The sequence below is a fragment of the Lasiosphaeria miniovina genome (assembly GCF_030549165.1).
Source record: "Lasiosphaeria miniovina strain SMH2392-1A chromosome Unknown B0T26scaffold_4, whole genome shotgun sequence".
NCBI lineage: Eukaryota > Fungi > Ascomycota > Sordariomycetes > Sordariales > Lasiosphaeriaceae > Lasiosphaeria > Lasiosphaeria miniovina.
In genome coordinates this window covers 6,196,892-6,212,155 of record NW_026848223.1, presented here as the reverse complement: position 1 = coordinate 6,212,155, position 15,264 = coordinate 6,196,892, and the positions used below count along the sequence as shown (strand labels likewise).

At 53.4% G+C, this 15,264-nt stretch overlaps 4 protein-coding genes across 4 annotated transcripts; 1 reads left to right on the top strand and 3 right to left on the bottom strand.

Annotated features, from left to right (window-relative positions):
* Positions 1-3,972: 3,972 nt before the first annotated feature.
* On the bottom strand, positions 3,973-4,350 carry B0T26DRAFT_644657 (ankyrin repeat-containing domain protein; the record flags this gene model as incomplete). Its single annotated transcript, XM_060437648.1, has 1 exon — positions 3,973-4,350. A coding segment is annotated over one exon (378 nt), but the record flags the coding sequence as incomplete, so codon positions are not given.
* Positions 4,351-6,512: 2,162 nt separating this feature from the next.
* B0T26DRAFT_741506 (kinase-like domain-containing protein) lies at positions 6,513-7,677 on the top strand (the record flags this gene model as incomplete). Its single annotated transcript, XM_060443978.1, has 3 exons — positions 6,513-6,633; positions 6,706-7,443; positions 7,577-7,677. 3 exons carry the CDS (start codon positions 6,513-6,515, stop codon positions 7,675-7,677), a joined length of 960 nt encoding a protein of 319 aa, XP_060297430.1.
* A 437-nt stretch (positions 7,678-8,114) lies between these two features.
* Positions 8,115-10,697, bottom strand: B0T26DRAFT_752539 (uncharacterized protein; the record flags this gene model as incomplete). The annotated part of the gene is made up of 4 exons (XM_060445540.1): positions 8,115-8,405; positions 10,077-10,138; positions 10,204-10,316; positions 10,480-10,697. 4 exons carry the CDS (start codon positions 10,695-10,697, stop codon positions 8,115-8,117), a joined length of 684 nt encoding a protein of 227 aa, XP_060297429.1.
* Positions 10,698-13,269: 2,572 nt separating this feature from the next.
* B0T26DRAFT_872769 (uncharacterized protein) lies at positions 13,270-14,158 on the bottom strand (the record flags this gene model as incomplete). Its single annotated transcript, XM_060447974.1, has 1 exon — positions 13,270-14,158. The coding sequence occupies exon 1, from the start codon at positions 13,897-13,899 to the stop codon at positions 13,270-13,272; it is 630 nt and encodes a 209-aa protein (XP_060297428.1). The 5' UTR covers positions 13,900-14,158.
* Between the last annotated feature and the right edge of the window lie 1,106 nt (positions 14,159-15,264).

Here is a 15,264-nt window from a genome sequence, read left to right as displayed (position 1 = left end):
AATGATACCTTTGGATAATTCTACACGATGGAACAGTTGGTATTGATGATCCAAGTTGCACTTGAAAAAGGAGGTGCAATTGATTCATATATTAAATCGTGGTATGAACCTCTCCAAAAGGATTATCTTTCTCCAGACGATTGGGAACATCTGCGATTAATATTGGCCTTTCTAAAACCATTCTATCCAGCAACAAAAATGACCGAAGGAGATCAAGCAACAATTGACCGGGTTTTATTTACTATGTGTTCGTGGTATTCCAACCACGTAGGTGTTCCAACGGGTCAAAAAGTGGTAGTACTACCGGGGGGGGGGGGGTGTAAAGTTGTTCTGATTCATCTTCTCTCTCTCTGGAACTAAGGTAGGTTCTGCTTGCGACCGGGGTTTTTGTGTGTGTGTGAGAGGTCCGCGCGCCGCACGTGCCTACTTGCACGTGCGTACTCGCGCGATCTCTGCTTCCTCCCTGCTAGTGTGCGGTCACCAGTATCGCTATTCCAACACTATGGATGTTCTTGCTCAGCACTTTAAAAATAGCTTTTTGTTACACGAATCCAACTTTTTCCTATCCTCTCGGATCCAGGAAAGCTGGGCTGTTTTCGACAAATATTACCTAAAGGCAGGAGTCTCCGTTTCATGCAGCAGCGGTAGTTTTTTATCCATCACGACGAACCTTATATCTCAAACGCAATTGGGATAAGAAATCGATACGGCCAGCAATCAGCCCAGTCAAAAAACTCTGGGAGGAGTACAAAGACCAGTCAGTAATTACACCTCCGACGATATCATCGATGCAAATTGATGAAAATCTCGACCAATTTGATCTCATTGCTCAAAATCTTGATATCCTTCCAATGATGCAAGCGAAAGACGAATTCGAGGAGTATATCTCAGAAGCTGCAATTCCAATCCAATCTTCAGCATTATCGTGGTGGCTGAATGCACAACAACAACAACGCTGGCCAAGACTATCTCAACTGGCAATCAACATTTTGTCTATTCCAGCAATGAGTGCTGATCCGGAGAGAGTATTTTCAGGGGCTCGCCGCACAATATCTTGGGAAAAAATGCAGTTAGGTGAAGATACGGTTGAATATCTTGAGTGTTTGAGGCATTGGATAAGGTCAGGGCTTGTAAATATTGAAGGAGGGGAGATGGGGCTCCCAATAGGTGTACGGGATCCCGTGCATTTAATTTTGTACGGGATCCCGTGCAATTACGTAAGCCTTCCTTTTTGGGATGCCCGCGCCGTTATCTATTCTCGTGAACGCGAACGCGTCCGCGTCGCGATGCACTCTCGCGATGCACTCAGTTCTTATCCTGTATAGTTGTAATGGCTAGTCTCTCTTCGTTTCCCGATGACTGTCTCCCACCTGAGGGTGATTACGAGTCACGAGAGGCCCTATTCCAGTCTATTAATAATTGGGCAGCAACACGGGGATATGCCTTTATTGTGGGGCGATCCACTAAGGAGAAATCAGGCAAATTGACGATTACCTACATGTGTGATCGAGCTTGCCGACCCCCAACTACATCGAAAGAACGGCAACGGAAAACAACTACCCGGCGACCCGACTGTAAATTCTCAGTTACAGCAAAGCAATCCTTGGATCAGAGCACTTGGACCTTGAAGCATCGACCTGATCAGCAGCATTCCTTCCACAACCACGAGCCAAGTCAACACCCATCTGCACATCCAGCTCACCGGAAGCTTTCTAAAGAAGACCAATCAGTAATCGACAATCTAACGAATGCGGGGGTTACACCAAAAGATATCAGAACATACCTACATCAGTATCACACCACCTCAGCTACTCAACAAGATATTTACAACCGGATTGCAATAGCTAAGCGAGAGGCTCGTCAAGGCCAAAGTTCTATCCATGCACTAGCCAACCAACTTGACGAAGACGGCTTTTGGAGCCGGATACAATTTGCACCAGATGGCCATGTTATAGCTGTTCTTTTTGCCCATCCAGACTCAATCATATACCTTCAAACTTACCCAGATATCTTACTTCTGGATTGCACCTATAAGACCAACAAGTACGGCATGCCACTTCTTGATATCATTGGAGTTGATGCCTGCCAGCGATCTTTTTGTATTGCTTTTGCATTCCTCAACGGCGAATCAGAACAGGATTACCTCTGGGCCCTTAACCAATTACAATCCCTTTACGAGACGCATAATATACGGCTTCCCTCGGTCATTCTCACAGATCGCTGTATTGCATGTATGAATGCTGTAGCAACCTGTTTTCCAGCTGCTGCCTCACTTCTCTGTTTATGGCACGCAAATAAAGCAGTTCTCCGACGCTGTCAGCCAGCCTTCACAACCCGTCAGCCAGGCCAGCAGCCCGGGCTTGAAGCTTGGAATCAGTTCTTTGCATTCTGGCACTCAATTGTGAGCTCACTAGATGAAGCAATATTTCATCAGCAAGTACAGGAGCTTGAAAAACAGTATCTTCCAATCATATTGAAGAAGTTGGATATATTAAAACCACTTGGCTCGATTTATACAAGGAAAAGCTAGCCAAGGCTTGGGTTGATCAGCACCTACATTTTGGAAATGTAGTTACCTCACGGGTAGAAGGCATCCATGCGCTATTGAAGGGGTATCTCAAAAAGTCTACCCTTGATCTCTTTGAGGCATGGCGAGCAATTAAGCATGCCTTAGTCAACCAGCTTGCAGAATTACGATCCAACCAAGCTAAACAGCAGATCCGGATACCAATTGAGCTCTCTGGGTCACTCTATAGCTCAGTACATGGTTGGATATCACACGAAGCACTTCGGAAAGTTGAAGAGCAACGTAAGCTGCTCATCAAAATACCACTACCAACCTGTACGGGCTCTTTTTCTCGGTCTTACGGATTGCCTTGTGTACACACGCTTAAGACTCTACTTGATCAGGATCATGCTCTTCAATTAGATCACTTTCACCTCCATTGGCACTTACACCGTAATGGCACCCCCCAGCTACTCCTAGAGCCTCGTCAACGGATCGACCCAATTACTACGAATTCAACAATACCACGATCTAGTACTCAACGAGAGCCAAGTGGATTTGAGATAGTTGAAGCAGCTACACAATCTAAGGCATTACCTACGTATAGTGCATGCCACGCAGTGGGGCATCGCATAAGCTCAAAGGCATGCCCCTTACGATATGCAGGGCTAGCTAGCCCTGCTACCGGCCCTACTACCGGCCTTGCTGCCGGCCCTGCTACTGGCTTTACTACCAGCCCTACTACTAGCCTTGCTACCGGCCCTACTACCAGCCCTACTGCTAGCCTTGCTACCGGCCTTGCTGCTGGCCCTGCTGCCAGCCCTGCTGCTGGCCTTGCTGCTGGCCTTGCTGCCGGCCCTGCTGCCGGCCCTGCTGCTGGCCCTGCTGCTGGCCCTGCTGCTGGCCCTGCTGCCGGCCCTGCTGCTGGCCTTGCTGCCGGCCCTGCTGCCAGCCCTGCTGCTCCCCCTGCTTTAAGGGTTGATGACCCACGGGCTATCTACCAGCGATATACCAAAGCAAGAGAAAACTGGTATAATAACCAGCCCCGCAGCAGCATTAAGACCAACCAGCAATACCGTAAGGCAATGGGCTTACCCTCACGATATAATAAGGCAAGTTACCAGTGGTGCCTAGATTACAAGCAGATGACAAAGCATTGTTATACTTCAACAGGTGTAAGGGATTGGACGAAGGAGGAGATGATGGCTTACCTGGATTGGAGTAAATCAGAGGATGAAAGGTTTGATGCTTTAGTCGCGCAGGAAATGGAAGACCAACCATTTGATACTGGAAGACGAGGGGTGGATGAAATTTGGAGAAGGGTAGAAAGGGATATTGAAGAACAGGAGGCTTTATTTTCAGGTCAAGGGTCAGAAGATTGTATCGTTGTCAAATAATTAGAATAGATCAACGGCGCGGGCATCCCAAAAAGGAAGGCTTACGTAATTGCACGGGATCCCGTACACCTATTGGGAGCCCGAATATCGTAGATTTGTCAGCAAATATTGACGAATATGCGATAATTGATTCGTCAGCAAACAATATATTGTCGCCCGCCCTGCATCCGGGTCTGCTCCATGTTCTAGCAAAAGGTTGATAATGGCGCTGTGGCCGGCAATGGCTGCGCGGAAGAGTGGTGTCTGCGAGAAGTGGCTCTTTGAGTCGGGGTCCACGTCTTTCTGGTGAAGGAGGAAGCGGAAAACTGATTCATCGCCCTGCTCGACAGCGTATGAGAGCGGGGTACGTCCTGATGCGGCCCTGGAATTCGCGTTGGCCCCGTTTTGCAGCAATAGCTCAACTAGATCTGGTCTGCCATAGCCCACAGCCCACGAGAGAGGAGTACGACGGTACCTGAGATCCGGGGACTCCAGCTCTGCAATGCTAACCCTGTTCTCGACGAGGAAGCATTCAATCTTCCAGAGCCACGCGATATAGCAAGAAGAATTGGCGACTCGGCTGCTGGCAGGCTGCGCGGTGGTGCAAGGTTCACCAGGATTGCTAGCGTATTGGTGGTTCCTGGCGGCAATGGTGGAAGGACGTGGCGAATTAGTCGACGCAAGTGCCCTGACCACTTCTCGCGGCCCACCGACTCTGCGTGCCAGAGCCCACTTGTTGCTGCGACGAGAGTAGGGGAAACCGAGAGGAAAGGGAAACCGGGAGTGAAAGGGAAACCGGGAATACGATCAAGCTCGCCTACGAAACTGACGTAGCGTAAACACGATTGTGCTCGTTGCATGTTGGCTGGTGGTGTGCCCAGTGCAAAGTCGCGGATATCGTTGGTCCTTGCTCCGATTCGAGATGAAGTTAAAGACTGAAGTAGGGAAAAGTGAGTTAGTTAAGACCACGACAGGCTCATTTGCATTCGGACTCGTGCCCGAGGGGAGCAAAACAACCGATCCCCAATCATCAAGCTCCCAGTCTTGGTCTCTAGTAAGCCGGGAAGGAGGTCTTGACGTGCGAAAGATGAACCTGTCCCCTTCATCAAAGGGCGGCTGTGAGTATTCAATCTCGGTATGTTGCAGTCCCTCATGTAGCAACGAATTGCTGTGCATATCGGCGAGGATTGCCTCGACACGCTTGGACCGGGGAAGAGGAATGCGCGAGAATGCAATCCGTCGCAGAGTGCAGATTGCTCGAGGACGGTCAGCTTGGGGTAATGACGGTCAGCTTGGGGTAATTGGCGGAGCGCCCTGTTATATAGTTGATGTCAGGCTCGGGCCTGCTGGCAACGGCCACGTGAAGATTTCCCACGTCCCATTTGCGCATCGCAGCGATGAAAGAAAGCATTCCGTTCTGGTCTGTCATCGACAGCCGTGACGACCTCACTTGGGCCTGCTGATTGTTGCTGTGTGTCGGTCGACGGAGAGCGGTGGTGGTGGAAGCGATCGAAGCGTCCCTTCAGGCGAGGGAACAGTCCATGGCTCTGTCAGTTCATGGCGGGGTAAAGCTTGGTGGCCTCGCCGCCTCGGGGCCTAAAAAGTCAATTGTGCGCAGCGCACTCGTCGCTGATGGGCCCGTGATCGGACAAGGATGAAGAAAGGGTAAGAGCCACCAGGGTTCGAGTTTTCGTTTAGCAAGAGCGGCCGAAGACCTGCCGAACCGCTGCAGGGTTTTCCGCTCAGGCTTTGCATTACCGCCACTCCATTTTCGTTTTCGGTCTTCGCCTTTCTGTTTTGGGTCTTCGCCTCCAACACTTCATCTTCGCCAAAAATTAAATGTGCGCTAATCAGAAAGACACAATTCCATCAGGTGGTGGCATCTATTTGGCCACTGTGATCAATTCTGGAAGGTGGTGGAAGATGCACATGCTCGGAGATGGAATTGCAATAATTATTTTGTTACAGCAATTGGGTTAATTGTGTTTGTCCGTGTTCACTCCCGACGCCTAGCTTTAGAAATGCGATTCTTTGGAACACCATCGGTCGAAGGAAGCAAGCTGCTTTGTTGAAAGATGTGACCCACCTGACCCAATCTTACGCAAGTCTCGCATTTTGTCCAGCTGGCGACTGACTTGGGTGGCCGCTGTACAAGCTTGACGAGCGAGGACAATAGATTCCCCCTAACCGCCCACGACGGCCGGGTTGCATTTAATTATTCACCTAATTGTGCCCCATCCAGTTCGACTGTTCCCGTGTCTCTGCCCTTCACGACATGGTTGTTCTCTGTATTCACCGGAATTCCTCCTTACGTCGATACAAGTTATCTAAACAAGAATGGTGCCCACTAGGGTTTCCTAAGCCAGTAAGCCAGGGGGAGAACAATAGACAAAGACCAGTAGGACAAATAAAGACAGTACTCAACATCAAAACCTATGTTTTCTCTCCAAACCATGAGGTCACAACCATGCCACGCCAGCATCAGTTATTATAAATACGTTTAGGCAACCTCAGTCAGGTCTAAACTGGCAACTGACCTATCACTCCGATATTTTTCGTTAGTTTTACAGCACTCAATACCGTAGCTGTAATTGGAGCGTACTTCACTCCCAACCCCTCCCTTCTTCGCCATGAGTATCCTTTGCTGCGGCTGTGGCAAGAGACGCCATAACTACGAGTTTTCTTCAAAGGAGATCGCTAAGGGCACAGGTGCGGCACGATGTGATAAGTGCAGAGGCAGGCATCCTACTCGTAAACCGGAGCACCGCGACAGGCCACCCCGCGACAGGCCACCCCGCGATGACGGACCCAGACAGCCGTTAGGCGGTGGTGGTGGTGGTGGTGGTGGCGGCGGCGGCGGAGGACAGAAAACCACCTCTGGCCGATACAACGGCTCGGGCAACGCCGAGTTTGCGGAACATGACCTCGAGCACCCCTTCGGCGAGGGAAGCTTCCGCTACGTGTCCAAAGGCCGATATACCAGTGGTCCCCGCAAGGGTGAGGCCTGCGTCGCCAAGTTTTTCAAGAACAAAGGCGAGCTGGCCGACGAGTTCTTTGCAGACGACAAGAAGGTGGTCACCAGAACCCTCGACATTATCCGCAAGTTCAACGACGAGAACATCATCAGCCAGAAGATCAAGGTCAACGTCCCTGAGATGGCCCAATTTGGCGAGGGTTCCGGTCGGCCCGGCACCAAGTTTCAGGTGGAGCCATTCATTGACAAGTACCAGAAGTGGAACAGCAACAGCGGGTGGAACGACTCCAAGACCAGGACGGCCCGTAAGATGCAGGCACTGAGCCACTTCTCGTACCACGACAGCGGCGGCCGCTATCTCCTGTGTGATGTGCAGGGGGGCGACCACGGCGACCGCATCGTGTTGACCGACCCGGTCATCATCTCCAAAAGTCACGGCTACGGCGTCACCGACCTCGGCCCCGGGGGCATGCGTACCTTCTTCCACAAACACAAGTGCAACGAGTACTGCGGCAAAAATTGGTCCACCCCCAGCGAACCCGCTGCGCGCTACCCCATCGTCCTAGGCACCACTATGCTGCCACGGCGTGAGCGGTTTCGCGAACCTGCCGGCAACGATAACGACAACGGCGGCTATGGCGGCGGCGGTGGCGGCGGCGGCGGCGGCGGCGGTGGTGGTGGTGGCGGCGGCGGTGGTGGCGGCTATGGCGGTAACCTCAGGGGCAATCCTGGCAACACTGGGCCGTACGCTGGAGGCGGCGGAGGCAACGGCGGCTACGGAGGCAACGGCGGCATTCGCCAAGGCTACCAGTACCCTATAGGTGTTAACGGAGCCCGTCGAAACCCTTTCGAGAACCCAGGTCAGAATCCGGCCAGGGGGTGGCGCCCTCCGAACTACGGTCTCCCACATTTCCTTCGGCCCGGGGACCAGTTGCGATAGTTCCGGCAATGGTCTCGGTCGCCGAAGGTAATGATGAACTGTGAAGGAGTTTGATGCTGTCAACTCTCCTAGCCCACCTTTCTGTATCACACATCGTTATCAGGTGCTTCACCTATTACTTTATCTAGTCGCCGAAGAAATATAATTAACATGACTAGTTTGTCTTTTCCCGTATCGCCATATTCACATGTGTACTGTTTGATAATCTTTGAAATGGAAGCAAATACCATACCCCACCCCCAACGGATCACCCTAGTAGTGGATCACCCTTTTACACCGAAACCCCCATGAACAATAATAACGTAGTCAATTATGAAGCTATTCGTAAGTCGTCGGCGCCAAGCAGATCGCCGGCAGCTGCGTACAGCAGGCTATTGTTGAACGGCACCGGGTCGAATAGCGTCTGCTCGAGGAGCCCTCGACGACGGGCGTGCCGAAGTTCTCGATCACGAACAGCGTCGGGTCCGGCATAGTGATGCTCTGGCCCGACACTCCGGTGAGGATGGGTGCTATGGCCTGCAGGTCGTACTTGGCGATGAAGTCGTTGAACGGCAGCAGCAGGTCCGCGGGGATGTCGTCGCCGCTCGGGAAGTCCCAGTACCCCGGCAGCTGGATCGCGTCGAAGGGATTGATGATGTCGTGGTATTTTTAGAGCGCGGCGAGGGACTCATTCAGCGGTGGTGGCGCAGGGGAGTTGGTGTCCATCGCGCCCGTGCTAGGGTCGACGAGCAGCGTGTTGGACGCGAAGAGCACGTCGCCCTACAGCGGGATGTGGAAGCGCTCGAAGAAGGCTTTGGCGCCCATGTACTCGATGTAGGACGGCCCCCTGTTCTACAAGAAGGACGCTTTTCCCGTAGTCCTCGCGGAGGCGGACTGCTGCGTATGTGCCCCTGGCTCCTCCCCCGAGAATCACCACATCCCTGGGGCTAATGAGAAAGAGGTCGGGTCCGGCGGAGGCAGCCACAGTCAAGAGAGCAAAGTGGACGAGGGTGCTCAGTGAGCTGCTCCGCGTCCAGGGCGTGAGATGGCCATGGCAGCGAGTTGACGGTTGAAGATGTCGGATTGGAACAATTCGGGTCAATGGAATTTGAGAACCGATCAACAACGCAGGAGACGAACTGGTGAACTGGTGGGTGGGTGTTTCCCCTGGAAGACGAGTCACTGCCTGCCGTTATATAGGTGGCCATGATCTGATCTGGCTGACCTTAGTGAACCAAGATCCCTAAGATATCCATTTGTGGATCGCGTCACCACCATTGTTCCTAGTGATCACCACGAAGCAGGCGTGATTATTTTTTCTGGGTTTACATTTCGGCGTCATGGTCGCATTGGAGGGCCCAGAAGCCATAACCTGCTGACAGGGTCGCATTGGGGCGCTTTTACCGCACCAATGCGGTGCTCTACAGTCGGCTACCCGAGCGCGGGTGGTTGTGATGTTGGAGCGAAGCACAAATCCGGCCTTGGTGGTCAGACTCGTGGTAGTTGTATTGTGATGGGCCGGATGTGACGGCTGTTGTGATGGGCCGTATGGACGGCTGTTGCGCGGTGGTTCCGGAAGAGCCGAAGACTCGGGATTACTTATCGGTTTTGGCCATAGGCTATGCTGGTTCAATATGACGTTCCAGGACCATACGATAAACGCGACTATTGCTTGAACTCTGGGGGCTTTTGGCCGTGCATGACAGCATTTAGTAAACCTTGAAATAAATAATCATCAGGCTTTGTTGTGTGAGGCTTTTAGTCAAGAATGAATCTTGTCTAGAGTTATTCACCTGCCACTGGTATGCAGGGGTTGGTTGAAAGAGACGCCAATACGATGACCTGCCGGTGGTTTTCGGTGTGAGAAGACTTCTTTCAGTCTTTGTCGTGGCATGTGCCGGAAATGAAATGAACAGCCCCATGCAAAGCCCAGGCCCGCAGAGTCTGCCAGAGTTGCACAATTGTAAGAGAAGAAATAGCAATGAAATTTCAAAAAGAGTGACTACCTAGCCTAGAATATCCCATTTTTACTGAAGCGCGCTACCCGGGTCGGCAGCGGCTTGAGTTGAAACGAGGGTTTCCAGCAACTAACTCCCCACCACCCTAGTTATCCAGCATCGAGCAACGAAAGAACGAGCGGCGCACAGCGAGTGCGGCGACAGGAAAGTAGCGAAGAGGAAAGACATCAAATCAGAAAAGCCGGCACCAAGGGACCCCATCGGCTGACGGCGAGCACCTTGCCCAGCACAATCGCGAGAAAGAGGTGGATTTGGTCGTCTACTCTCTCGGCCTCTCGTTTACGATGTCGCCCGTGCCGCCTGAGCACTTAAGACGGCCCTGGTTGTCGACGTCGAGGAAGGTATCTACGGCGGCGATCAGCTAATTAACTAGCGATACGATACAACAATGAGGGCGGGGAGGGACGCACTGAGCAGGATCGACGACACCTGGTTCTTGCCGATCTTGTTGGGGCACGCGCACTCCATCCTGCCGGGAGAATCGGACACGGTGCAGGCACCGCATTCGCCGCCCAGGTTGCCGCTAAGCGAGGTCACATATTCAGTCAGAAAAATACGTTGAGGGGCTGTTTTGGGGGGGGGGGGGTTGGGTTTGGAGGGGGGGGGTTAGAGAGAGGGGGGGGTTTGGGTTTGGAGAGGAGTTGGGTTTGGAGAGGGGGGGGTGGATAGGGGGGAAGGGTGCCAACTTCTTCTTCTTCTTGAGCTTGCCGTCCTTGTTCTCGAGGCACTTGTTCATGTTCAGCGTAGTCGTGACCAGCGTATTACCGGCCTTGGTCTCGCACAGAGCCTGCACCACGAAGTTGGCGGGCGACTGGAACTGCGTGCATCTGCTGGCGGCGTCGGGGGCGGCCAACACAGAGCTAGTAGCCGCAGCCAGGAATCCAAAGACGAGAGCAACGCGCATTGTGGGGATTTTAAAGGGTCTATTATAAGAGGTACTTATGAGTTGAAGTGAAGAGAGCCAGTGAACTGTGGATAAACAGGCAAGTGAACTGTGGATAAACAGACAAGCGAACTGTGGATAAACAGACAAGCGAACTGTGGATAAACAGTGTGCCTAGTTGGGGTGGGTGGTTGAAGGTGGTGGTTTGTGAGTGAGTTGTGACTTGAATTGTTTGCTGGTTTGCTGGGCTCGAGTTGAGTGGAGTTGTGGACGTTGGTGCTGAGAGTGATGTTTCTTCTGCCCAGTCTGGATATGAGCCGAGATTTATATTCATAAAATCACTTTGCGATCCCTCTTCTCTTCATGGTTATCTCAGGCTGTTCCCAAACGAGTCTCATGGTTGAATCACCCTTCGCCGGCCCGAAACACACAACCAATGTTGACCCGACAGAGGAAGCCAGCCGGCTGCGAGGCTGGACGCCGGCTTCATCGACAAGCCGCACTTTTCTCTCACCATCCTCGGCCCCTCCACTTCTCACTCGTCTGGCCTGTGCTAGGCCAAAGTCATCAAAATCGAACGATGCCAAACACGCGGGCTCGACAAGCTGCCCTCACGTGCTGGTCTCGTGGCTGCCGGGGCTGCACGCGCTGCCTCGGAGCAGGGACATCATCGGGCCGGTCCGTCCCAAGCAGCCGCTCCCTAGGAGAGGAAAGGACACAGACCAGCCGACCGGTTCATCGTTCTGAAACAGGGCCCTGCTCTGCTTCGCGGCACGGGCTCACCGTGAGTCAGACTTGACTCAGCTCACACTCGGGCTGAGGCTCACTCAAGTGAGGGGTGCAAGCAGTTCATCCCGCTCTGGCTGAGGCTCACTCAAGTGAGGGGTGCAAGCAGTTCATCCCACTCTGGCTTTGAGAGCCGGGTGCTGTAGCCGGTTGGTTCACTCGCTGGTCGCTTCTGCCGCGGATTTCACCGCTTTCGGGCACAAAAAGGGCTGCAAGTCAACAGACATTGGCTCGACGAGGGAGACTTAAAAATCCTGGCATGAGCAAACGACGCGCACGACATTGAAGAAAAGCAAACTGCATTCCGCGCAGCCTTGGATCTGGTGCTGCCGCACTCATGCCCGCGCATCGTGAAGTGCCATCGGACTTTCCCGCCTGCCTGGTGCTGGTCAGCTCAGCCGAGTCGCTCCATCAGGCAACTTTTGCCGCTTTCCTCGCCTTACAAAGAGGCACAGGGCATTGCTAAGGCTTGGCAGTCAGATGAAGCTATTTTGGCGTCGCAGTCTTGGCGTACGAGTCTCCGGAAACGGCTAGAGCGCGTTGGAAATGTAGGGGCACCTGCCTGTAGCAGCTCTTGGCAGGCTCGCTTCTGGGCCAGCCGTCAGCGCGAGTTGCCCGAGAGGATCGTGAGTTTGGTCTTGGCATGTGGTCAGCACCTGGTCAGCGCTTTTTGCTCGGAATTCGCCTAGTCTGCCTTGCCGAACATGGTTGCGCGTGGCGGGCGTGGGTTGCGCGTGGCCGGGCGTGGGTTGCGCGTGGCCGGGCGTGGCCGGGCGTGGCCGGGCGTGGGTTGCACGTGGCCGGGCGTGGGACGATATGGGGCGCGAAACAACTCTGGGCTGATGGTCCCTGGCTGGTGGGTTGGAGAAGCTGTCAGATGCCGCGGCGATGTGGGTTGGCGAGAACACCTGGGTCTCTGAGCGGGTCAACGGCTGCGTTGATAATGCTTGGCGAGGCAAAGAGTGGTGTCCTTGAGCAGAAGCTGGACTGATATAAACAAGAAAATGGGCGGGAGCTCCCGCGCCTGCAGAGAGATCAGGGACGCAGGGCTGAGAGCCCCAAAGAACACCTCCACAATGAAGCCGGACAAGCGAAGCCCGACACTGCAACATACCGGCTCAAGAGCAGGGTTGGCACGCATGGATAATGTGTTGAAAGGTCGAGATCCAACACAGTCTGGTCTTTGAGTTTTGGCCCGACTATGTCCTCTGGCCGAGACTGGATGGTAGTCTGACATGTCCGCTTCCCTTTTCGGAACTCGTCATCCTTCAGATGTTTGCGGCCGGCCGGGTCTCGGACCGAAGTTTGTCTTTATCCTGTCTCTGTGAGCTGGTGTTCCTACCCTCTTGCACCATGTTTGTTTCTGGTCGTCGGACGACGCCGAGAGCTTGGGATGGCTGGGACTTTCCCATGAAACATTTCTGTTTGTGAATGTCAGACTAGGCCTGGGGGTCCCTGGACAGTTATCAGAGACGTGTTCCCCTGAAACCACAAGAAACACTCACGCATTTGTTTTATTCCTCTCCATTTCCCCCTTGTTTGGAAAGGCTGACATCAATGGCCCACGAGCAGCCGAAAGGAGTTTCATTATTGAATTACCTGTCATTAATTACCACCATCACAACAACCTAATACCTAGCGACACCTATCTCGAGTCTCCCTGGCAACTGCAACATGCGAACCACTTTAAACGGAACCCCGAGACAAGCCCCCCCCCCCGAGACAAACCCCCCCCAAGACAAACCACCCCCACACCCCCCCCAACACACCCTACCAGCCTACCAGCCCGTTCAGCCGTGCCCACCCATCACGACGACACAGCCTTCATAAAGCCCAGGAACTGGGGATCGTAGCCAGCACGCGGCTCCGTGTCGGGGTCGTCGGGCAGGCCCTGCAGCTTGACCTCGTAGTAGTCGATCTGGCCGCACTTAGAGGAGTAGACGTAGTGGAAGCCCCAGGTGGTCTGGTTGAGGGCGCCGAGGAAGACGCCATCCTGGCGCACGCCGGCGACTTCGTGCGCGTACGGCTCGAGCTTGTAGCCGGCGCTGAAGGTCAGGAAGGCGTTGCGGCGGTCCTTGGCCACGCTGATGATGGTGTCGCGGCTCAGGTAGTGCACGCTGCCGTCGATGCAGCGGTAGTAGGGCTTGGCGAAGCTCGTCGACTTGCGCAGGTCGACTGTGATGTGCGTGCCGCTGATGTCCGTCCAGTTGAACTCGACGCTGCTCGTCAGCAGCCCGTTGACCCCGGCGTCGTCAGCCTGGTCGACCTGGAACGCGAAACTGCCCGTGACGTCGGCGCCGCGCTGCGAGATCCAGCTGGGCCAGCTGACGCACGTCTTGCTGCCGAGAGGCACGACTGTCACCTCGGGCACCGCGAGCACGCCCGATACCTGGGCGGCCGCGAGGCAGAAGACGGAAATGGCTTGGCGAGTCTTCATTGTCGGAGCTGGAATTGATCAGACCCCTTGAAATAAGCCGCGTCGTGTGGGACTGACTGACTGTCTGCGTCGTTTGGGACTGACTGGCTGCGTCGTTTAAGAATGACTGGCTGCGCCGTTTGGGACTGACTGGCTGTCGTTTGGGACTGTGACAATGGGTTGACTCTGGCTACCTAAGCTCAAGGCGAGCGTCTCGTCGTCTCGTATTTGTATTCCATCGCGAGAAATTTGAAGGATTCAGCCCAGGCTTCAACTGACGGTTGGATGCTTCGGTGGCGGCGCGTGCAAATTAGCCTGCTAGTGCAGCTGTGTAATCGTGTGGCGGGTCGCGAAATAGATGAAGTGAAGTGACTCAATGCTAGCCGTCCTACCGACAAAAACGTGCCAATTGCGAGCCAACGGCAAGCCATGTGCCATCTCGGCCTGTGGCGCAGCCTATGTAGCCATAACAGCTTCCTCATCGGGCCCGCCGCCGAGGCTAGTAGTTGCACACAAGAGCATTGCTGCTGCGTTACGAGAATTTGGTCGGAGAAGCCTAACTGCCAAGTCGAATGTTCTCGGGACTGAGAATAAGCGGGATCATGAGAGTCACCGAAACCTAGGGCATTGTTCTCGCCTCTCTTGGCAGCGCTATTAGTCCCACAAATAATCTTAAAACGTCACAGTCGAAGAGTCATGGGAACTAATCGTCTGGCATGCAAAGAGTCCGTCTGATGATAACTAGTGATAACTAGGCTGATACTGTGAGGTTCTTCAATCAGCTCTCGCTCTCCTATAGACTCTATATCCAAGCACATTGTCTATCTAAACGCCAAAAAAAAACAATACATGTTGCTTGGACAAGCACAATGTCTATCTAAGCGCCAACAAAACAACACATGTTGCTTGAACAACTCAAAGCTCCTGGTCTCGAATGCATTTGAGTCTGAAATTGACAATTTGCTTTCCAAAAGTTTTCAACTTGCCCAGAAGTTTCAAATCAGACCTGTAAATAGATGTATCGTTCGGAGAGAAGGGGCGGCAGACAGGCGTGCAATTATTTTGCTCAATTGACGAGAACAATATCAAGCCGCGATGTGGGAAAGCCATATTGAGTTCGTATACGGTGAGCAACACGGCGAAGGACGGTCATTTGAACCACCTAACAACAATTGAAGCTATCGAGAGTCCCCGTGGCATTTGAATCGCTGCCAAGTTACCGAAGCGCAGGAGGGTGACGACGGGTGGCGCTCGGAATTTATCCAGGCCCGAGGACTTTGACAGCTCGGCGCGTGGAAAAGCCGCTGGGGATTTATCCCGTGCAGGCTGATCACTTTCAATTACCCCGCGACAATATCGATTGTAATTATCACTACTAGGGCGCCA